At 42.3% G+C, this 19,928-nt stretch overlaps 1 protein-coding gene across 3 annotated transcripts in view; it reads right to left on the bottom strand.

Moving 5' to 3' along the window:
* Nucleotides 1-948: 948 nt before the first annotated feature.
* The window catches only part of Arl15 (ADP ribosylation factor like GTPase 15), a 368,073-nt gene continuing 349,093 nt past the window's right edge, over nucleotides 949-19,928 (bottom strand). For all 3 annotated transcript variants that reach the window (XM_031360590.1, XM_031360591.1, XM_031360592.1), the window contains one exon: nucleotides 949-3,653. In XM_031360590.1, the coding sequence (XP_031216450.1) occupies nucleotides 3,501-3,653 (153 nt within the window). In that variant the 3' untranslated portion in view covers nucleotides 949-3,500. The remainder of the gene's footprint in view (nucleotides 3,654-19,928) is intronic.

The following is a 19,928-nucleotide window of genomic DNA, read 5'->3' as shown; positions in this document are numbered from 1 at the left end:
TCTCCTGACCCAGGCTGCAGAACAGGGAACCAGTATTACAAACTTTCTCCTATAACAAAGACTTATCTTCCCTCTAGTCACTGAAATGAGGATTCCGGAGGGAGTATACTCACTCCTGGTCACACCACCCCACACATACCATCTCCTGTTGGTTTGCTACATTAGCTCAGGTTAATGAAAATGCCTTCTAACACTGGATCAAGCCAACAGGAATACTACATTTCTACTTGAGTCCTGAGTCTGCAATCTGAACATGAAAAACCACCCATTTGCTTCAAAAATCTTGCATTCTGTCCACACTTGTTTGGGAAGGTCTAAGATGATGGGGTGGCTGGCAAACTCAGACAGAAGTGTGTCAAACTCTCTGGGCTTAAGTGGTACATATTATGCTTGGAAGAAACATGAGCAGGACTCTGAATCTTTTCTCTCTTATCATATAACGTCTCCCTTTTTTAGTTTTCATCTTTTACCCATCTTTTTAAAAAATTTTTAGTTTCCTGTTTCCATCCTTAAAGACAGACATATGAATGTACAGTGTATCGTCCTAAATTCATTAAGACCAACGATATCCTAAGGATGTCAAAACTATTGGAAGAAACAGTTCATTTCAGTCAACTTGCAGAAAGTGGCTTTCAGGACAGACGTTGGAAGATGGTCCTTTGGCTGAAGGATGACACATCCCATCCCATCTCTAAGCTTCTCACTCCCTTGAAGGAATGGCTGCTAGGACAGTAAACTGCTACTCAAGTAGAAGCAACTGGAAAAGACACTTGGCTTCTTTCTCTTTTAAGGTTCTTACAATAGCTTCAAAACACACACATATTAATCACTTGTTTTGATTCAAGAGCGGCAGAACTTATCTTGAAGACATAAACAGGCAACACAAGGTAAGCAGAAATCTGGGGCTTTAAATGCTAAGGCTGAAAAGAGGCAATCTGGAAACGCCCATTCTACTAAGCATTTATTTTCATTGCAAGACAGTGGAAATCATATAAATCATGAATAGGGCAGGTTCTTGTTGCCTAGCAAATGCCCATATGAACCTGTCAACTTTTAAGTCTGGATAGATTAAATCTCCATAGAAAGACAGGGTGATATGGCAGTTATTCAGCAACCAATACTGTAAACTATGGTAGATACAAAGTCTTATATAAATTAATTGCCAGTATAAAAAGAGGCAACTGCTTAAGCTAAGAAGGTACAAAAATGGGTCACTTCCATAAATATAACAAGATGCTAACTGAGGAAATACACAACAGACTGTTTTCCTGTATCTTTGAATATGCAAACCAAGACACCTGTGGCACCTTATACAAAAGTAAGAACAAGACGCACATTCCCTCCCCTTCCCTCTCCCCTCCCCCACCTGGGTTTCCCAAACACAGCAAATTCTAGGGTTACAGAGTCCAGGATGCCAAGAGGAAACAGTAAGACAGAGAGCTGCGACCTGCTAGACAAAGAAAGAGCCTTATTGACAGTTGTAAAGCATTAGGCGTCAGACAGAAACTTGTCAAAAACAGCTGTTGTTGGGTACTGATTGATAATGTTTTCATTCTGACGGCTGTGAAGCCGCCTCAGACAGTCTCAGTCTCAGGGCTGTGGAGGAGCCCATAGCTGGCGCACATGAACACACACAGACAACGGGAAGTCATTTAACAGATGGCGAGGAGCACTCAGCCACAGGATCTTCAAAAGACAACTTTCTACGTTTAATGAACTTGCAGGGAGAGCAAAGCCTGGAAAAAAAAAATCATTTATTTATTTATTTTCACGGAAGATGAGCGAGAGAGGACAAAATAAAAAACAGGAATTGTGTAACTGGTCATGGGGATTAAAAATTTGTGCTGCCCGTGGATCATCACACAGTTTTAAAAATAGTCAGGGGTACTTTAGACAAAATGAACCATCATGGGTCCTTCTCTGGTCCATGCTGTATATATATTTAAAAAGGCTTAAAGAAATGTGGGTTATTTTTATTAAAATCCACTTACAAGATGAAATCACAAATACTGCATTTGAGTGCTGTGAGGGGTCTGAGGACTATCCTCTGGAGAGTCACAAGGTTTCCTGTCACCTTGTGATAAATATGGCATTAAGTCTGTGGCATCTGGATATCAGTCTACACTACCTAAAAATGACAGACATTTTTTTTTTTGTTTTTGTTTTTTGTTTTTTGTTTTTTTTTTTATTGCTTGGGCATAAGGAGCAGTTTTCTATCATTTGGCCACTTAGTATTTTAATGAGTGGTCAAGTGTCTACAAGATATGCCAAAGAATATTTCATCTATGAACCTGAATATTCATAGATTAGTCCTGATTTAGAAAAGGTCAAAGGTGCTAAATCTTACTAAAACTGTACATTTTATTCTAGGCAATTTTATCATTTAAATTACGTGGAAAAATTAGTTTCAAAGACTGAGTCTATTTATCTGCTGTAGCCCAGCATACTCTAAGGGCACATTGACACCCCTGAAAATAGAGGTTTATAATAAAAATACTGACAGACCTTTAACTACTCAATGGAGGCCTGAACAGACTCCCCTAAGTGACATTAGCATTTGACGAATAAATAACGGGGTTCATCTTTGAGCTTCATTGAATCCATGCCAGCTTAAGTCCTAAGCCTGAATTATACTTTGGCTGTTAGGTTTGCTATTTGAAAAGCCATTTTCTGGATTTCATTCAAACATTTCTGATTTTTAGGAAAAGCAAATGCTTATGTTGCAGCTTGGTTTTATGCAGGCTAATGATGTTAAGAAATATTTGAGGAGTTGATGAAATACAAATCAGCGGTGCCTGTTCTTGACTAAATTGGCTCCCACCCCTCAGCGAGGATGCCTTCCTCCTAAGGGAGGGGACATGGCTGCAGGCAGGATCAAGCAGTCCTTGCATGTCTACTTTCTACGTTTTTTCAGAGCCAAATTTATGAGAAGGTGATTGGGTGAAGTTTTGGGTGGCCATTTTTCACTCAGCCTACAAAGTCAATATCCTAACACACACAAGAAAATAATATGAAAACCAGACGAGATAAAATAAAATGTAAAAAACTCGAACCCCTTAAGAGATCATGAAAATGTCAATGGCGTATACATTGTGTGGAGTCTCAGAATCCTTCGATCCCAAGTCCAGGAAAGTTAGTGAAGACATGTGATCCTTTCTGAGGTCTTCAGAAGGGGTTTCATTTCCATGAGCCGTGAGTTCCGTCCACTTTAGCACAAAGCAAGGAAGAGATTCTTAGACCAACAGGAGGAAGAGCCATGCGGTGAAGATAATTAGTGGTAAACAGAGAATTGATTCTCTCTCAGTAGTGTGTACTTGACGTTAATGCCGATGATAATCCACCTAATTTACAGAATAGTCACAGTAACAGAGAGATGAAAGTCTGAAATAGCTAGAGGAAAACAGATACCGAAGCCTGGCCAGTCTCGATACCAACATGGAATCAGGATAGGGAACGAACACAGTGGGTTCAAGGCTTTCCCGGAACTTTTGTGTCAGGTCTCACATTCTCATCGCCTCGTGGTCTTTTTCTTCTAACAAGTTTATGAGCTGGGAGAAGCTATCCTTCAGTGTGTCCACATCATCCAGAGAGCAGGCCTGCAGGATCCAGCGTTTTCCACGTGCCAGTGGTTCAAGTTCAAAATACTTTTTGATCTAAAGATAAAAAAGAGAGATATGTTAATAATTACAATCAGGACCTTTTCCCTATCAAGATCCTAATTGATAAAAAGGGTGGGGTTGTTGTGTATTAAGTGGAATTTATATAAGGGTCAGGCATTTTTGAGATTTTCAATCTATAGCTGGCTTTAACGGGGTTATTATATGTTGCAACCTGGGAGTATTTTCTTTAGGTGTGGGTGACCTGCTTGCAAGCAACCATTCCAAACTTTACACTCAACTACATGGGAGTTCTTATGACTCTGAGAAAGAATTACAGGTACCATGGTGCAGAGAGAAACAATGAGAACACCTCAAAGATTCCATGTACTCTAACTACTGCTAGCAATGCAATGCTTGCCGTCTCGAACTGCTGAAAAAGTATGGATCCTATAAACCTATTGTATTTTAGTTTATTTTTTATTTTTTCGATCCTATAAACCTCTTAAGACAGTTGCATAGAGCACGAAGTACACAACAGACAAACAAACAAACAACAAATCCAAAAACTAAAACACAAAACCAAAACAAAACCAAAGAAACCTCAATGTCAGTGATCTTATTTTCTCTCTCCCTGAAATTTCTGAGGGAGGGCTAGGAAAATATCTTCTGGAAGAAAGACTAGGAGCTAAAGGTACAGGTGTACAAGTGTACACAGAAACATTTAGATAAAGTAATGGATTTACACATTTGCACAGTGGTTCTCAGGTCTGCTCCCGCCTCTCTGGTCTTGGATTTGCTGGGAGTGGAAGAACCAACCCCTAACAGAATCAGTTCTACACTACTAGAGGTTGACAGAAACACGGTTGCTCTTCTCTGAAGGGATAGGGTAAGGTAGAGAGTTCTTTCAGCTCCTCACTCATTCACACACAGTAGAAAGAAGTAAAACTTTGTACTTATCACCAAGCAAGGTTTCCAGAAAACCTCTTGCCACTCCTTCTGCCATCATAAAGGCCAGACAATGGGAACCACCTGTCTAAACCAGCTCTCAAGAGCAAGGAGATAGACCCAAGACTACAAAGAGCTTCATCCGTGGTATTTGTCTTTTGTTTGTTTCTGCTTTTTGAAATGGGGTCTCACTATCCCTGACTGGTCTGGAACTCCCTTTTTTTGTTGTTGTTGTTGTTTTGTTTGTTTGTTTGTTTGTTTTGTTTTTTGAGACAGGGTTTCTCTGAGTAGCACAGGCTGTCCTGGAACTCACTCTGTAGACCAGGCTGGCCTCGAACTGAGAAATCCACCTGCCTCTGCCTCCCAAGTGCTGGGATTAAAGGTGTGTACCACTACTGCCCGGCTAGGAATTCCTTAAACTTGTAGTTAGTCCTCATGCCTCTGACCCCAAAGTACTGGAATTACAGGTATGTACTGCCATGTCTGACTAAAAATTACCAAATGTTGTACCAATTTAGAAATGAAAATAATGCTAAAATTTATAGTTCAAGAGTATTTCTTTTCTTTCCTTCTTTCTTTCTTTCTTTCTTTCTTTCTTTCTTTCTTTCTTTCTTTTTTTAGTATAGAATAGAGTTTATTTAGGGCATGGGGAGGGGAGCTAAGAGGGTAGCAGAGGCAGAGAAAGGCAGAGAGAAGGAGAGTAGGGGCAGGTCATGACCACGTGGAGAGAAGGAGGAAGGGAATGGGGAGAGAGGGGGAGGAAGGGGGCAAGAGGCAAGGTGGAGGAGCAGGAGTAAGGGAGTCAAGAGTATTTCTAAAAGGTCCTCTCATAAAGGCTGATCATGGTGGCTGGTGCATATCTGTAGTACCAGCACTTGGGAGGCAGAGGCAGGCTGATCTCTGTGAGTTGAGTTTCTAGGCCAGGCAGAGCAACATAGTAAAACACCATCTCAAAAGCCCACATGCATAAAAGTCCTCTTATACACACTGCAAATTAACAACAAATACCTTTTTCCATTCTTTTAAAGAAGCCTATGGGAATTGAAGGGCCCTCTTAATTTGAATTCTGAAGAGTAATGGCAATTCATTTTATTCATAGACCAGAAAACGATGGCCCAGAAAATGGGCCAGAACAATTTTTCATTCAAATTACAAATCTTTAAATGAATAAGTCATTTAAAGAAGATACTTACTTATTAATACACACTTGGGGGTTGGGGAGATGGCTAAGCAGATAACATGCTGGCTGAGACATGTGAGGACCAGCATTTGGATCCCCAGAACCTGTGTAAGTGCTGGGTGGGAGTGGTAGCCTATAATTCCAGCACACTCAGCAGGCTAACAAAGGGATCCCTAGAGTAAGCTGGCGAGCTAGGCTAGCTGAATCTGAGTTCTGGGCTCAACTCCAAGATCTGCCTCAATGAATAAGAGAGACCGTGGCTGAGAAAGACCCTAGTGTCAGACTTGGATCCTTCACTAGTACCACAGACATATGTAAACATGCATATGCATATAACATGCATACAGTGAAAGTTCAAACCAAACAAAACCCGACACCCCAAAACACCAAACCAAACCAAACAAGAACCTTCCCACCCCAACTTCATCCTCAGAGTTTTTCTTTCTTGCTATTGAAAACGGTTTCCTTCTAAGAGACCCTTAAGGGCTTTGTGTGATAACTACCAATGGCAGAGGTTAATCCTGGTCACAGAGGGAAGAGCTGACGGTATGTGTGTGGGAGGCCCTGGCTAGCAGGAGGGTGGAGAGCTACAGAAGGGTAGGTAGAGAATATGGTAACCACCATAGCTAGGAGGAGAGGGCTTCCCCAAAGGGTGTAAATCTAAGCTCTTTGTCTAGCTTCTCCCAATTTAGAGTCTACCAGCAATCCCAGGAACTGGGACAGCCATGCTCATAAAGCAATCTGGCGTTTGATCAGTAATGCTTCCCACTGGAAGATGACCAACAGGTAATATTAAAATTCTGGTACATGAAGTAAGCTGTGCCACTGACACTTTATAACCTTAATTCAGAAGGGCAGCCTTTTAAATAACAGTAATTGGGGAGGGACATTGGGGGCACATATCTTTAATCCCCGGGGTGCAGAGGCAAGCGGATCTCTGAGTTCAAGACCAGCCTGGACTACAGAGTCTAGGTCTAGGTTGTGGTCTAGGACAACTAATTCTACACAGAAAAACCCTACCTGGAAAAACATGATGATGATGATGGGGAAGATCACAGATCATGAGAAATTCGGTAATAAAAAGCAATAAGCAGGAGAATGTATCTCATTAACAAGATTTCTTCTGAGGGGTTCATTTAAAAATTGCACAGAATTAAGCTGGGTGGCATAGTGGTGCACACCTTAACCCCGGACTTGGAAGTCTGAAGCAGACACATATCTGAGTTGAGGCCAGACTATTCCACACAGTGAGTTTCAAGCCAGCCAGGGAGACACAGTGAGAACCTGGCTCAAATAGGGAAGGCAAAAACAACCCTAGAACCAAACCAAACCAAACCAAACCAAACCAAACCACATGGATTAACTTTTATAGAAGAATTCCAGCTAATATAACAAAAATGTGGAGTTTAATGATCAGCAAGTAACTGGTCACATTTCAGGTTACTGACTGCCTTAAAACCTGGTGAGTTCTAGCTTGTTTACCACACAGGCACATTTGCAAGAGAACAAGATGGCTAAAGGTAGGTTTCATTGAATCCTAAAGAGAAGGAAATGGAAGCCACAAAGACAGGGTTGTCACCAGACAGAGGAACCCAGTGGTGTTAAGCTGACAAATACTGTGGAGAAACTTGAGATTTTTGGCACTGTAACCTAAGTGGGTACCTAATGGTGCCACAGTCACCCAGCTGGTATTTGAAGGATTCCATATTCTTTACAATATAAGTCTTAAAACAAGATTCAGATCCCTAGATGCTGACCTACCTTGAGTTCCTCTGCTGCCAGAACACAGCGTTTCACCATCAGGGTTTCAAGTTCTTGATGCCTTCGAGGCTGTCTAATCCTAAATGCCTTCAGAATAAATTTCAATTTTGTTTTCTTATCCTAAACCCAACTTCGGGTTTTACTTCCCCAGTATAATTCAACAAAACTTACTGCCATGTTGGCTTATTATCAGCATGTTTTCATTTTTATGTTGGTGATCATTTTAAAGAACAGCATTCAAGTTTGACTAACATGAATGATGACTTAAATCTGAGTTTCCTTTAAGATGTGAAGAAGCGCCCCTGGACGGGAGGACCGTTGTTCCAAGATTGTTTCCTTGTTAAGAGACAAGTTCTAAATATGAACCTGAGTCTTTTGAAACACTTTCCTGTTGCGTACATGTCACGGTCAGTTGGGAAGTGCTAGAAGGAGAAGTAACATCAGAACGCAGCTGCCTGGCAACCTGTGGTCATTTAGCTATTTTCGGGATAGTCACAGAGTGGGCATTCGTCGGTAGCCATGTGTCCACCCTAGAGATAGAAAAACAAAGCCACCGAAAGTAGCCAACCTATTTTAGCTCTGCCACCAGAGCCTGTCCTCTCTCATTGCTCGGTGAGTGATCTGCATGACCAGATTCCATTATTCACACGTTGAATCCACCACACAGTCTTTTTATAACAGAAGACATGGTGGTTCTGTTGCTGCTAATGGTTGTAGCAGCTGTTGAACTCTCGAGATGTCACACGTCACAGGGATCCCTTTCCCAGGGTTGGGCATAGCCATCACCGTTCCTTCAGTAGGGAAGTCCTGAGACAGTCCTTCCCCAGTTCCAGGGTCACAAATTCGATTGCGAGGATGCTGTCTGGGTTATTTACCCTCACTTCCCTTTAATGTATTTTACTTTCAGTTTCTGTGCCTAAATTTTTAGAAGGCATATGCAGTTCCTAACCCTAATCCTTGACCTTTCCCTCTTTAACACCTGCAAACTTCCTTTTACTTATAATGATAAACTGTCTGCTTCCTGCTTTTGTTATTAAGGCATGTGTGGAGTATGTGCCCATGGGTGACCTAGTTTTCTCTTGTATCCTTTGGTAAGCCAAGGTTGGGGGTGGGGAGGGTGGGATGCTAGAGCATGGCTTACTTTTCTGAGCTTGGCTATTTATAAACAGAGCTCTGACCCACATGAATGTGCGGTTAGATATTAAAGACAGAATCAGGGAGGAACAGCTTATCATGTGGGACTGACGTGCCATCCATCAAACTACGTCATCTCTCATGCTGGAGAATTAACCACCACAAGCACCTTTTGGTAAATTGCAAAGGCTAAAGATGTTATCTCCCACCCTCTGATGCCTAAAACCTCACCTGGGTGGACCTGGCCTGTTAAGAACTGCCTACCTAGCCCCTGTGGTGCCTTTCATCCCTGCCTGGTGCCACTTCCCCAGATCGAGGAGAACCATAAGTGTTTCCTTTGGGAAACACTAGCAGACTTTGGAGGGTCTCAAGCACTCTATGGAACTTCGGTAATTTAGATCGTACAGGCTGGTTTCCTGGAAAGCATCTATTTAGGCAGCTACCATCCCTTGTGCAAGACTGAAGAGGTTGTGTAAAGGCAGTGGGGGTGTGCTGTGACAAGCCACCCATGCTAGTATGCTGTCTGTACTGACTGAGGTAGAACAGAAGTCTGTAAAATGGCTTGACAGAATCCCAAGGAGAAGTAGCCTCAGGCCTGGGCTTTCCAATGATGACAAACGGCCGGTTAGTAGCATGTAGTTTCCAAAGGGCTTCTCACTCATCCCTGCTTTGTGACTGTATACTTCAACCAGAAGCAAGAAAAACAGCTGACTCTAATAGAAGGCGAGAGGGTTATTTAGATTAGCTCTTCTGTTATGGGAAACGGTCTGATAAGTATTCTATTAGGGGCTGCTAAAGAGACTTGAGAAATAGGAGCATAGTTTTTTCTCATCCCTGAAAACCAGCATGGCAGATCAGCAGTGAATACTGTTGACAGAATGAAGACCTCAGAACCAGAAGGCCTGGAGAGTAAGTTACAGTCCCTGCCTAGTGTGGTGGCACACACCTTTGATCCTATCAATGGGGCTGGGGTGGGGTGGATCAAGGCTAGCTTAGTCTATACAGAGTCCAGGCTCATTTATGGAATACACAGAGAGGCCTTGTCTCAAAACAAACAAACAAACAAACAACAAACAAACAAACAAACAAACAAACAAACCGCAAAACCAAAAACTGCAGTTGTGGGACTTTGTATATAGAAGTGCAGGTCAGCTGGGAATGCAACTGAATTACTATTCTTGATGGAACCCCTTATTGTTTTCCTCTAATTTCAAACACATGAACCGGCCACTGTAGGTGGTTCCTTTTGCTGTTTGTCTGTTTTGTTCCAATCTGGTAACAGGAGGCAAACTCTGGGTCTTGCATATGCTAGGGAAGCCCTCCAGCCCTGAGCTGTACTCGAATCCCTTAGCAGTGGTTTCTGATAAAGTTAGGGATATAGGACCTTAATCTCTTTGCTCCCATTTTTAAGCCGTCAAGAGGACCTGCGTTGACTGCAATTTTGTCCAGCCTTTCCCATGACAGCTAAGGAAGAAATAGGAGTTTGCTCATCTCTATCCTGGCCCCTGGCTTTCATCTCTTCAGTAGATGCTGTAATGACAGGGGAAACCTTTTTTAGTGATACTTGTAAACTTCCTCTTGAGTCATATGCTGGGGGTTGTTGGTACCAGGACTAGCAACAGCTGAACCTGTGTCTTCTCTTTGGAGCTCTGGGGATGAAGTCGGTGAACTATGTTTAAGTCATGAAATCATCAATGCTTTGTATTATTCTTATACCCCCCAAATCTTCAAATGCAACTAGCTAGTCTCTTTTTATTCCTTCCTAGAGTCAGCTACTAAACTGTTACCCACTGAAAAAACACACCTTTGTCTGTGTGCTTGCTCAAGGGGGCTTATCTAGCTCTGCTGCCTTGATTATGGGAGCTCCTGGGTTAAATTGGTAACCTTCACCAGAGTCAGATTGAGCTGTGCCAAAGCAGTGGCTCTGAGATAAGTCTGTAGATAGTGGTGGGACATCATTAAGATTCTTCAGAGTACAGTGTTGGCAGCTTGTTCAAAGAAAGGTGGGTCCAGAAAGCTGCACAGCTGTCCTCCTTTGACTGTACTGTTTGGAGGACCTTGAAATCCTTAGAAAGGCACTAAATATGTCATTAAGGACATAAATAAATAACACAATCAAAATCGATATGCAAATTCCCAACGATGTTGCATGGAATGGACACTAACTTCTAATATGCGCATTAGTAAGGAGCAGAAAGTGACTACGGTGTGCCCTCATCTCGGTGTTACTATGGGAGTGCATCGGTGTTACTATGGGAGTGCACGCAGAGAGTGGATGCTTGCTTTCTAGAGGACTGTGTGTAACGTGCTCACCTTACAGTGTCTTAAGGAAGCTCATGTTCAGTGCAGCTGCCTGACCTTGGAATGAGCACAAGCCAGACAAATGACTTAAGGTTATTACCTGTGAGTAAGCCTTTCCTTTGCTATAAGTCTCCTTCCCAAGCCAGTAACCTCTGTTGTGTACAGGATGTTGTTATACGTTAGAACAATAATTATATAGAAACCCAGTTCCCATTGCATAGGGAACTTAGCATGTCCCAGAAGGGCCAAAGACAATGATCTCATCTCTTTGTTGGAGGAAGCCAAAGCTGATTGGCATTACCAGGTGTGCTTGATCTGCTAATCTAGAAGTATGGCACAAACTACCTCTATTTTCTAATATGCCCGAGGGGCTTGTTTTATTAAAAAAACAAACAAACAGAACCCTGCTTATTAGATCACCATGCAAGAGGCAAAGGTAAGCAGGTTGCTTCTGATCTCTGCGGACTGATGGAAGAGACTTAGTATTCTGGTATTTGAAGCTCCTCCCCATCTTTGCAGTATCTGACCTCTGCAACCTCCAGGGATTCCAGCCTGCAGGCCTTTGCTGAAACTCCTGCTTTTAAATGGAGCTTCTTCTACCCACAGATGGAAAGGATCAGCTTATAGATTTATTTATTATTCATGTCTATGAGAACACTGTCGCTGCCTTCAGACCCCAGAAGAGGGCATCGGATCCCCATTACAGATGGTTGTGAGGCACTATGTGGTTGCTGGGAATTGAACTCAGGACTTCTGGAAGAGCAAGCACCCAGTGATCTTAACTGCTGAGCCATCTCTCCAGTTCCACAAGACTCTTTTTAAGGCAGGGTTTTGCTTAGTAGCTCTGGCTGGCTTAGAACTTGTTACATAGACACGGCTGAGCTCAAACTGCAAAGATCTACCTGCCTTTGCTCTCCGGTGCTGATAGGAGAAGTATGGACCACAATGCCTTTCCTCAGCCCAACATCTTTTACAACATGGCTGGAGTCCTATTATCTCAAAAGAAGACCTTAGAGGTATAGGAAAAAACCACTTCAGATTGGGAGTGGTGGTGGTGGTGGTGAGGAACCAATGTTGTGGCAGCCTTTGTGGGTCATCAGTACCACGCCTAGGCACCATGAACTCCTTATAAATAAAGTTTTACTGGAAGAGGGCATTACTCGCTCACTTAAATATTATCTATGGTCACTTTTATGCTACAACTGCAAATCTGGGTAATTGCCACAGAGACAGACAGCATGTCACACAGCCTGGAATGTTCACTGTCCAAGCGCTGGCTTAGAACATCCCGCTTTGTGTTCTTCGCAACAGGTAGGCACAGGAGCCCGTGGTCTGTGCAATAGCTTCTGGGATGGTTTGATCTGGCCCTGTTGGACCACTTCTGCCTCACTGGGGTAGGGGATTTGCTATGACCAGGGCTCCAGTTATGATGTCAGATGTGGGAACTGGAGTGGAGCTGGCAGGTTGGCTGTCTCTAAGCAAAGCTATATTTTAATTCCTCTTTATGTTCAGCTTGGTTGGTCTTCATGTAGAGACTATAGTTCCAAAAGGCCACACAGGAGCTATCCAGGGTCCAAGGAACGTTTTTGCCATGCCCCAACATCCATGCAGTCTTGTCATCTGTCACCTTGAGGATTTTGGCTTCCTTTAGGGATGGCTCTTAGCATACAGAAATACTAGCTACCTCTTCCTGAAGTTTTAGAAGGACTATATAATTTACTACATGTAAACTGCCTAAAGCCTAGGGTTTTTCTGAATATTTGGTGGTCAATTTAAAATTTTAGTATTGATTCCTAAGCCTTTTAAACTCAAGAGTGGCTGTAAGACTCTTTAGGTTCACTTATAAAGAAGTATTGTAACATTTTATCAATGCAATACATTTAGTGAATATCCTTTTTAAACATCAAGAATGTGTAGTGATCAAAATATCCTTAAGTAGTTGAGAACCTTTCAAGTTTTTTTCGGACACATTATTCAATGACTGTCAAATTTTATAATGTTATAAATTCTATAAGCAGACACCTTCTCTGAAGATTCTATTTGCTTTCACTATTTGGTTGGACTCTATTATCCTTTAGCAAACATATTCACATTTGGCTTTACAGATAGTCTGTTATCTTTTATTGATGTAAATTTGGTAATTTCTCCTATTTAAAGTATACAATTCAGTCTCTCTCCCTCTCCCTCATATTCACATAGCCATGAAATAAACATCACTATCTAGGTCTAGAATATTGCACCTAGAGAAGGAACTCCTTTTTAGCAACCACATCTCAGCTCTGGTTTCAGCAAGTCCCTGTGGGGTTCTAAGTTGCTTTTTCCATTAAAGCTCTGCATGTTCTGAACATTTCACACACACAAGGCCACCCAATGTGTGGCCTGTTGTGACGGGCTTCTTTCAGTGTTTTGCAGTCCACAAACATATTGTCCTGTGTCCTGCTCTCCTTCTTATGGCTGAATCATATTCCAGGATACAGACAGGTCTCTCTTCATTGATCCTGTCATTAGCTGACAGACATTTGGGTTAGTTCCACTTTCTGGCTATTGGGAATGATGTTGACATTAAACCTGTCCAAGTTTTTGTGGAAATACATTTCCTTTCCCCTTTATCTTTTCTATGAGTGAAGTGTCTGAGGTTATATGTTCAGTCTATGTGGCCAGATGCTTCTGCATCTCTTGTGAGGGTAGGATTCTGTGTATCGTTTTCTGTATATGAGAACAGCCTTGCGTTCCTCACATAAAATCAACTTGGTCACACAAATATTCTTTTTATTTTTTTAATATGTTGCTGGACTCATTTGCTAGTATTGGGAATTGTGGGATGTGTGTGTGTGTGTGTGTGTGTGTGTGTGTGTGTGTGTGCATGCATGCACACACACACCTGTGTACAGGATTTCTGTTCCCCCCATGTGGAGGTCAGAGTGCAGCTTGTAGGAGCTGGTTCTCTCCCATGGTATCCCAAGGTATCCTAGCTTTCTCTAGTGTTTTTCTCATCTCCAGGCCATTAAATTCCGGGCTCATTTCTCTCATTTTTCCTCCCACTTGCTTTGACTTTAGATTGCACTTTTCCTTAGATTCTTAAGGTTGAGCCAACTTCTACTTTTTGTTTCTTTATTTTTTTATATATTTTAATTAGTCCTCTGATACTTTTGTACAAAGTGTTTGGATCCTATTTACCTTCGCAGATCTAACTCCACCCTCCCTTCCCACCTTAGGTTGCCCCCTACCCCAATCAAGGCCAGTTTGTGCTACTCAAATATTCTTTGATCTGTGGCCTTCCACTGGAGTGTGGTCGACTTATCAAGGGCTATACTCCTGGAGGAAACTGACCCTTCTATCTTTCACTTTAAATGTTATTTTCTTGGATCACACAGCCATACGATTCTGTTTTAATCACTTTTGTTGACTGATTTGAGCACATCGAGAAGTTCTACTTTCTTTTCATGTTATTTCTTAAGACTCATATCTCTCATTGGTATAAAAATAAAATCCAATTAGGCACTTGTATCTTGTGCACAAGTTTGCGATTTCTATATTCACTCGCACAAAGGGCATACAATAAGATACAAAAGCCAGTATGTTAAATAACTAGTGTTTTCAGAGCACAGGAGCTCTAAGTTTACAGGCTGCAGACAGAGGACCTGCCTTACAGCTTTCTCTTCTGCATATATTTAACCAGTTCAATATTCTAGAGATAGTCAACTGCTCACTTCTAGCACCATAAAATATTTGGAGTACCTGAAGAAGTTTGTGTGTTAAAGACCAAGAATCCCATTCCAGTCGTTCACAAAATGGAAATCTACCTTGGTAGAGGAAACCAAGTGGGTTCAGAGATTTACAAGGCTATCAAGGTGAGGTTCGGCTAGTTGTGGCAGGATGAGAATGCTCAAGGAAGGGCTCTGGGGGCTGCAGGCAGCTATCTGTCATAACAAATGAAGCTCAGATAGAACGTTTGAGCACAGGGCTGTAAAACAAAGGAAGAGTAAGCCCAAGGAACTGCAGCAAAGTAATTCAGGTTGACTATTATGCTTTGAATCACATGGTCAAGGCCCACAACCTATGAGCCCTTCAGTTCTATGTGTCATTCTCATTATACCTGGCATTATATATAATTCCTGTATAAATTAATAACAGAGGATATCAGGCTTGATAGGATATAATGTCTCTACAAGTCTGTGGCAAACTCCATTTACAAAGACGATAACACAGATTTGGCTAAATTTTTCATATGTGATAGACCTTATCTTCCTTGGGAATACGGACAATGAAGAAAACTGTTTTGTTCTCTCTTATGTACGTACTACATTGCTGCACCCAGAAGAAGAGCATTCATTTCTTTTTAAAAATGGACATCAGAGCTGAACAGCCATGATGAAGGCACAGACCAGGTCTTGGACTTCACCCCCACACGAAAGTGACAGCAGACAAATATCTGAGAAGAGTTCTCGCTCTAATTAATCAAGGCTTCACACAGAAGGCTGATCTCATAAACAGTTTCAAAACTGTAGGTCTAATTGGTTTAAACTCTATTACACACATGCCCACAGGCAGCTGCAACTCGTTGTTTTGCAAACAGAAAAGTAAACAACCTATCATGGAAAAGAGAACCACTCCAAAAATCTATGACCAATAGGACACTCGTGTTCGAGCTATTCCTTTAATCCGTGTCCAAATAAAGCGTCCAACTCTTATCTTAGAATGGAAAGCACTGACACATGCTGAAGGGGGAGCCTTGTAGTGTGCTTGTCTTTGCATGCAGGTGCGGGCAACCCTTTCAATAACGATCTATAACAGCATTAATTACAGAGGCAGCCAGGCTCAGCCCCATGTCGTTTTCTTCTGGTCTCTCCCTCCTTCCTGTGGTCCTTTCTATTTTCATGCCCTTGCAGAAGGGCACTCATTCTTGGTACCAAACACTGTTGGGATATTATAAATGAACCTTTCTTGTTTGGGATACTTTTTGATTATAATTGACCTTTACTTAAGGAAGCAGATATTGTTGTTGTTAAGTATCTCTGAAAAACTTTTTCCTGGCAGTACAATGTGGCTGTTTTAAGAGTCTTACCTGCATGTATGGGAGCTCGTCAAGTATGTACTAGACAGGAAAGAGAGTTAATGAGCGAAAGCCCCAAACACATATCAGAGACAACCAATTAGCTTGTCTGAAACACTGGCTTGTAAAGCTATCAGTAACTTATAAAATGGTCTGCTACACACGAGTAAAATGTTGCTTAAATGACTTGCTTAACTAGATGCAGTCACCATGAAATTGATTCTTTTAAGTTTTTTTTTTTTTAACTTAATAGCCATTAACTGTGCATATTGAAATGGCTGGCTGGCTGGCTGGCTGGATATCCTGGTATTAAAATGCAGGCTAGAGATTATATGAGTTTTATATTTTATGAAGTTAAAGGGGCTGGGGGTGGGGACTTGAAAAAGAGAAACAATTCATCAATTACCCACAGCGATGTCTGCCTCAGATGGGTCAGCATTATGTCCCTTTGGCTGTGCTGACAGCTTTACATGGGTTTCCAGATGTGTTCCTAAGGCGTTGCAGCTCTGAGTATACGTTTTGTGTTGCAGAAAACACTTCTTTCCCGCCATAACCTTTGCTTGTGTGGAACAGCATGAGAGGAAGGAGAATGGAACATAGTATTTTTCACATCCACCCTTTGTCACAGAGAACAATATATTTGTTCTCCCAAAGATTTATTTTATGAAACTCTCTGTGTAATTTGATGTTAACTGACCCAAGAATGACAATTCCTGGACCTATTTCTTATTTTGATCTTTCTTAAAAATCAATTGCATACCCTAACAGGTTTCTGGCTATGCCTCATATTCAGCTTGCTAGATTATATAGCTCTGCACTACAAACAGACATTAACCAGTTGCTCTCAGATAACCCGAAGGATAGGCTTTGACTGTTTTGGGTCTATTTTGTCTGCTTATCTAAATTTGCCAACCCTAATGCAGTTCACTGAACCCCCATCAGCTCCCCAACACAGAGGATTCTCTGACTCAATAGAATATAAGACAACAGACACTGTTAACCTTACAGGGACAGAATTATGACATACACAACATTTCTCAAAAACAATGGTTTCTATTTTCAACTTTATCTGGTTTTCATAATGGATGAGGTGCCCACTGAGGTGTTGGGCATGAGAAAGTAGTAGCAAAGGCAAGTCCAACTAATACGTGGGATCCAAATACACGCCGTCAACATTGGCCTGTGGCACTATGGCAGCACTCTGGCTTCCCAAGACAATGTTCAGATGCTGAGGCCGACTCAGATTCTTGGGCTTTAAGCAGGAGACAAATATGGCAAGCCATGAGCTGCTCGGCTGCCAGTGGACGGTGCCAGCGGCGCTGTCCAGAGCCAGCAGTATTCCAGGGGTATTCCTGTCAGCAGTTTGTCATCTGGCAACAGCAAGAAGCCACAATGGAAAGAAACATTGGGAGGAAATGTTGAAGAGGAAGGCATGGCAAATCAGGGTCAGGGTAGAGGCAGGAGGTTGGCCAACTTCTGAGCAACACATCTGACTGAGAGGCCCAGGTAACACATGCTCTTGAAACTAAGGGCCATGCTGTCAGCCATGAGGAGAGAATCTCCTTCCCTGTTGGCAATTTAGCCAGGAGCCTCATATCCTGACATCTTACAATATGTATGAGTTTAGAAGGCTTGCAGGTAGCCCAGGGCAAGACAAGCTAAGTGATATGATACTCCATCCTGAGAAATTTTAGCCCAAACCTTTCATAGGACCAGTTGAATTCAGTTTAAAGCCTGTGAAAGGCAAGTCTGGAGATCATTACCACAAACATAAAGAGAGGAAGGTGTAAAATAGTCATGGACTGCCGGGTAGTGTTGGCACACTCCTTTAATCCCAGCATTTGGGAGGCAGAGGCAGGAGGATTTCTGAGATGGAGGCCAGCCTGGTCTACAGAGTGAATTCCAGGACAGCCAGAGCTACATAAAGAAACCTTGTCTCGATAAAACAAAAACAAATAAAACAAAACAAAACAATGCTACAAGCTGAGTGGTGGTGGCACACACCTTTAATCCTAGCACTTGGGAGGCAGAGGCAGGTGGATTTCTGAGTTCAAGGCCAGCCTGGTCTACAGAGTGAGTTCCAGGACAGCCAGGGCTATACAGAGAAACCCTGCCTCAAAAAAAAAAAAAAAAAAAAAAAAAAAAAAAAAGTCACGGATTATATGTCGCACAGTACTGTTTGTGTGGTCTGGGGTCCTCATCATCCCACAGCCACTAATTATCAGTCACAGAGCTCGGGGGATGTCCAGTAATGTCTAGGGATGGTACTGGTGACCATGATGTGGGGAAAGGATACCAGGGAGAGGGTTCTAGTGGGTCTAGACCAGTGTTACTGCTACAAATTCCACAGCGAGATCATCCCCTCCCCTCAACAAAGAGAGCTCCAGCCCTCAAAACCAAAACAATGCTAAGGCTAAGAAATCATTAATCAACCTTCGAAGACCAAAGGCCATGGGAGTCATTCAGGTCTTGGTTGAGTGGCAGGAACCACCAGGATCTTCCCTGAAGTGATGGGATTTAGGATCTGAATTGGAAGAGCAGACAGCGCAGCGGAGCAAGCAGACCGGCCAATTGGGCCCGCCTTCCGGTCCCTTTTGTTCAAAGTGAATAATCAATATATATCAGCAGAGCCAAGTCTGTATACATCAAACCAGACGGTAACTACTGCAGCAAGGAAACAATACCATCTACCACACAGTCACTGCTTCCAGCTAGGGGACAACAGAAATGACTTAGAACAAGTCTTACATAATAACAGAAGGGATTGGTAGATACTGAGTGGGTTAAGTCGGATGAACTGAAAGAATGAAGGCAGTGTAGCACTGATATCGGCCACAAGACTAATTTAAGAGAGTGACGGCGAAATACAAAGCCATCACAGGTAAGGACAACCTTTGGCTAATTTAAAAACAATACACAGTTAGAATAAAGGCTTTGTTGATTAGCCTCCTCTTAATCATCTAGGGTTAGCTGAGTCTCCATTGTCCCAGTACAAGACAGTGCTTGAAGCCTCCCACACAATGGGCTTTGACAGGCCATGCAAAATCATGGCAGATGCTCACGACTAGTGGACTGTTTTTCTAGCATGTCTGCTTCCCAAGTTGCTTCCCAATTCTCACGGCAATCATACTTGTTCTTATCGTTAAGTAGCTTAATTAATGTGATGCCAACAGATGAAATATGAACTTGAGGAGATAGTGTCTATTTCTATGAAAAATTAAATGGAAGGTATTCAAAGAACGTAATGAAGCCAACGCATTAAAAACAAACTGCTATTGAATTAGATTTCAGTAAGGCATTTTCCAAAACTGATAAAGGGCTGGAAGGGAAGATTGCTTCGAGTATGTTTATCTCTTGGTTTTATTTTAAAGGAACAGAAAGCTGAACATCAGAGGAGAACGGCCATGCTCTAGACAGTATTAGAAACAGAACACAGAGCTCACATTCGTGGTCAAACACTCAGGAAAACCCCTTGATCCAGGATGAAAAGATTAGCATTATTTGTATGTTTAAGTTAAAAATAACTTCCCATTTTAACTAATTCTTTTCTTTTTCATTTTCTCCAATGCTGGGAAAGGAACCCAGGGCTTTACTGACTGAACTCAGCACATCATGCTCTCAGCTGCACCCACACTTGACTAACTAGCTGTTCAACTATCAGTTGAGAGGAGGCCAGTGGGCTGCTGTGTACTCACAGCTCGAGATTGCCAAGCACACTTCTCATCGTGTCTGAATCAAAAGCTTTCTCGGAGGGGAAGTCATTAACACTCGCGGCAGTCTGATGTTCAGGGTGCTATACGAAAACATGTCCACTGTCAGAATCAATACTCCTGTCTGTCACCTCAAATCCTTTGGTGAAGGGAAGTCTAAGGACATGAAATTAAAATGCTCTTTCTCTCTCCCTCTCTCCCTCCCTCTGTCTCTCTGTCTCTGTCTCTCTCTCCCTCCTTTCCTC

The sequence above is a fragment of the Mastomys coucha genome, unplaced genomic scaffold (genome assembly GCF_008632895.1).
Source record: "Mastomys coucha isolate ucsf_1 unplaced genomic scaffold, UCSF_Mcou_1 pScaffold8, whole genome shotgun sequence".
Classification (NCBI taxonomy): domain Eukaryota; kingdom Metazoa; phylum Chordata; class Mammalia; order Rodentia; family Muridae; genus Mastomys; species Mastomys coucha.
The sequence above is the reverse complement of the archived record's forward strand: the minus strand, read 5'-3'. Positions and strand labels throughout refer to the sequence as shown.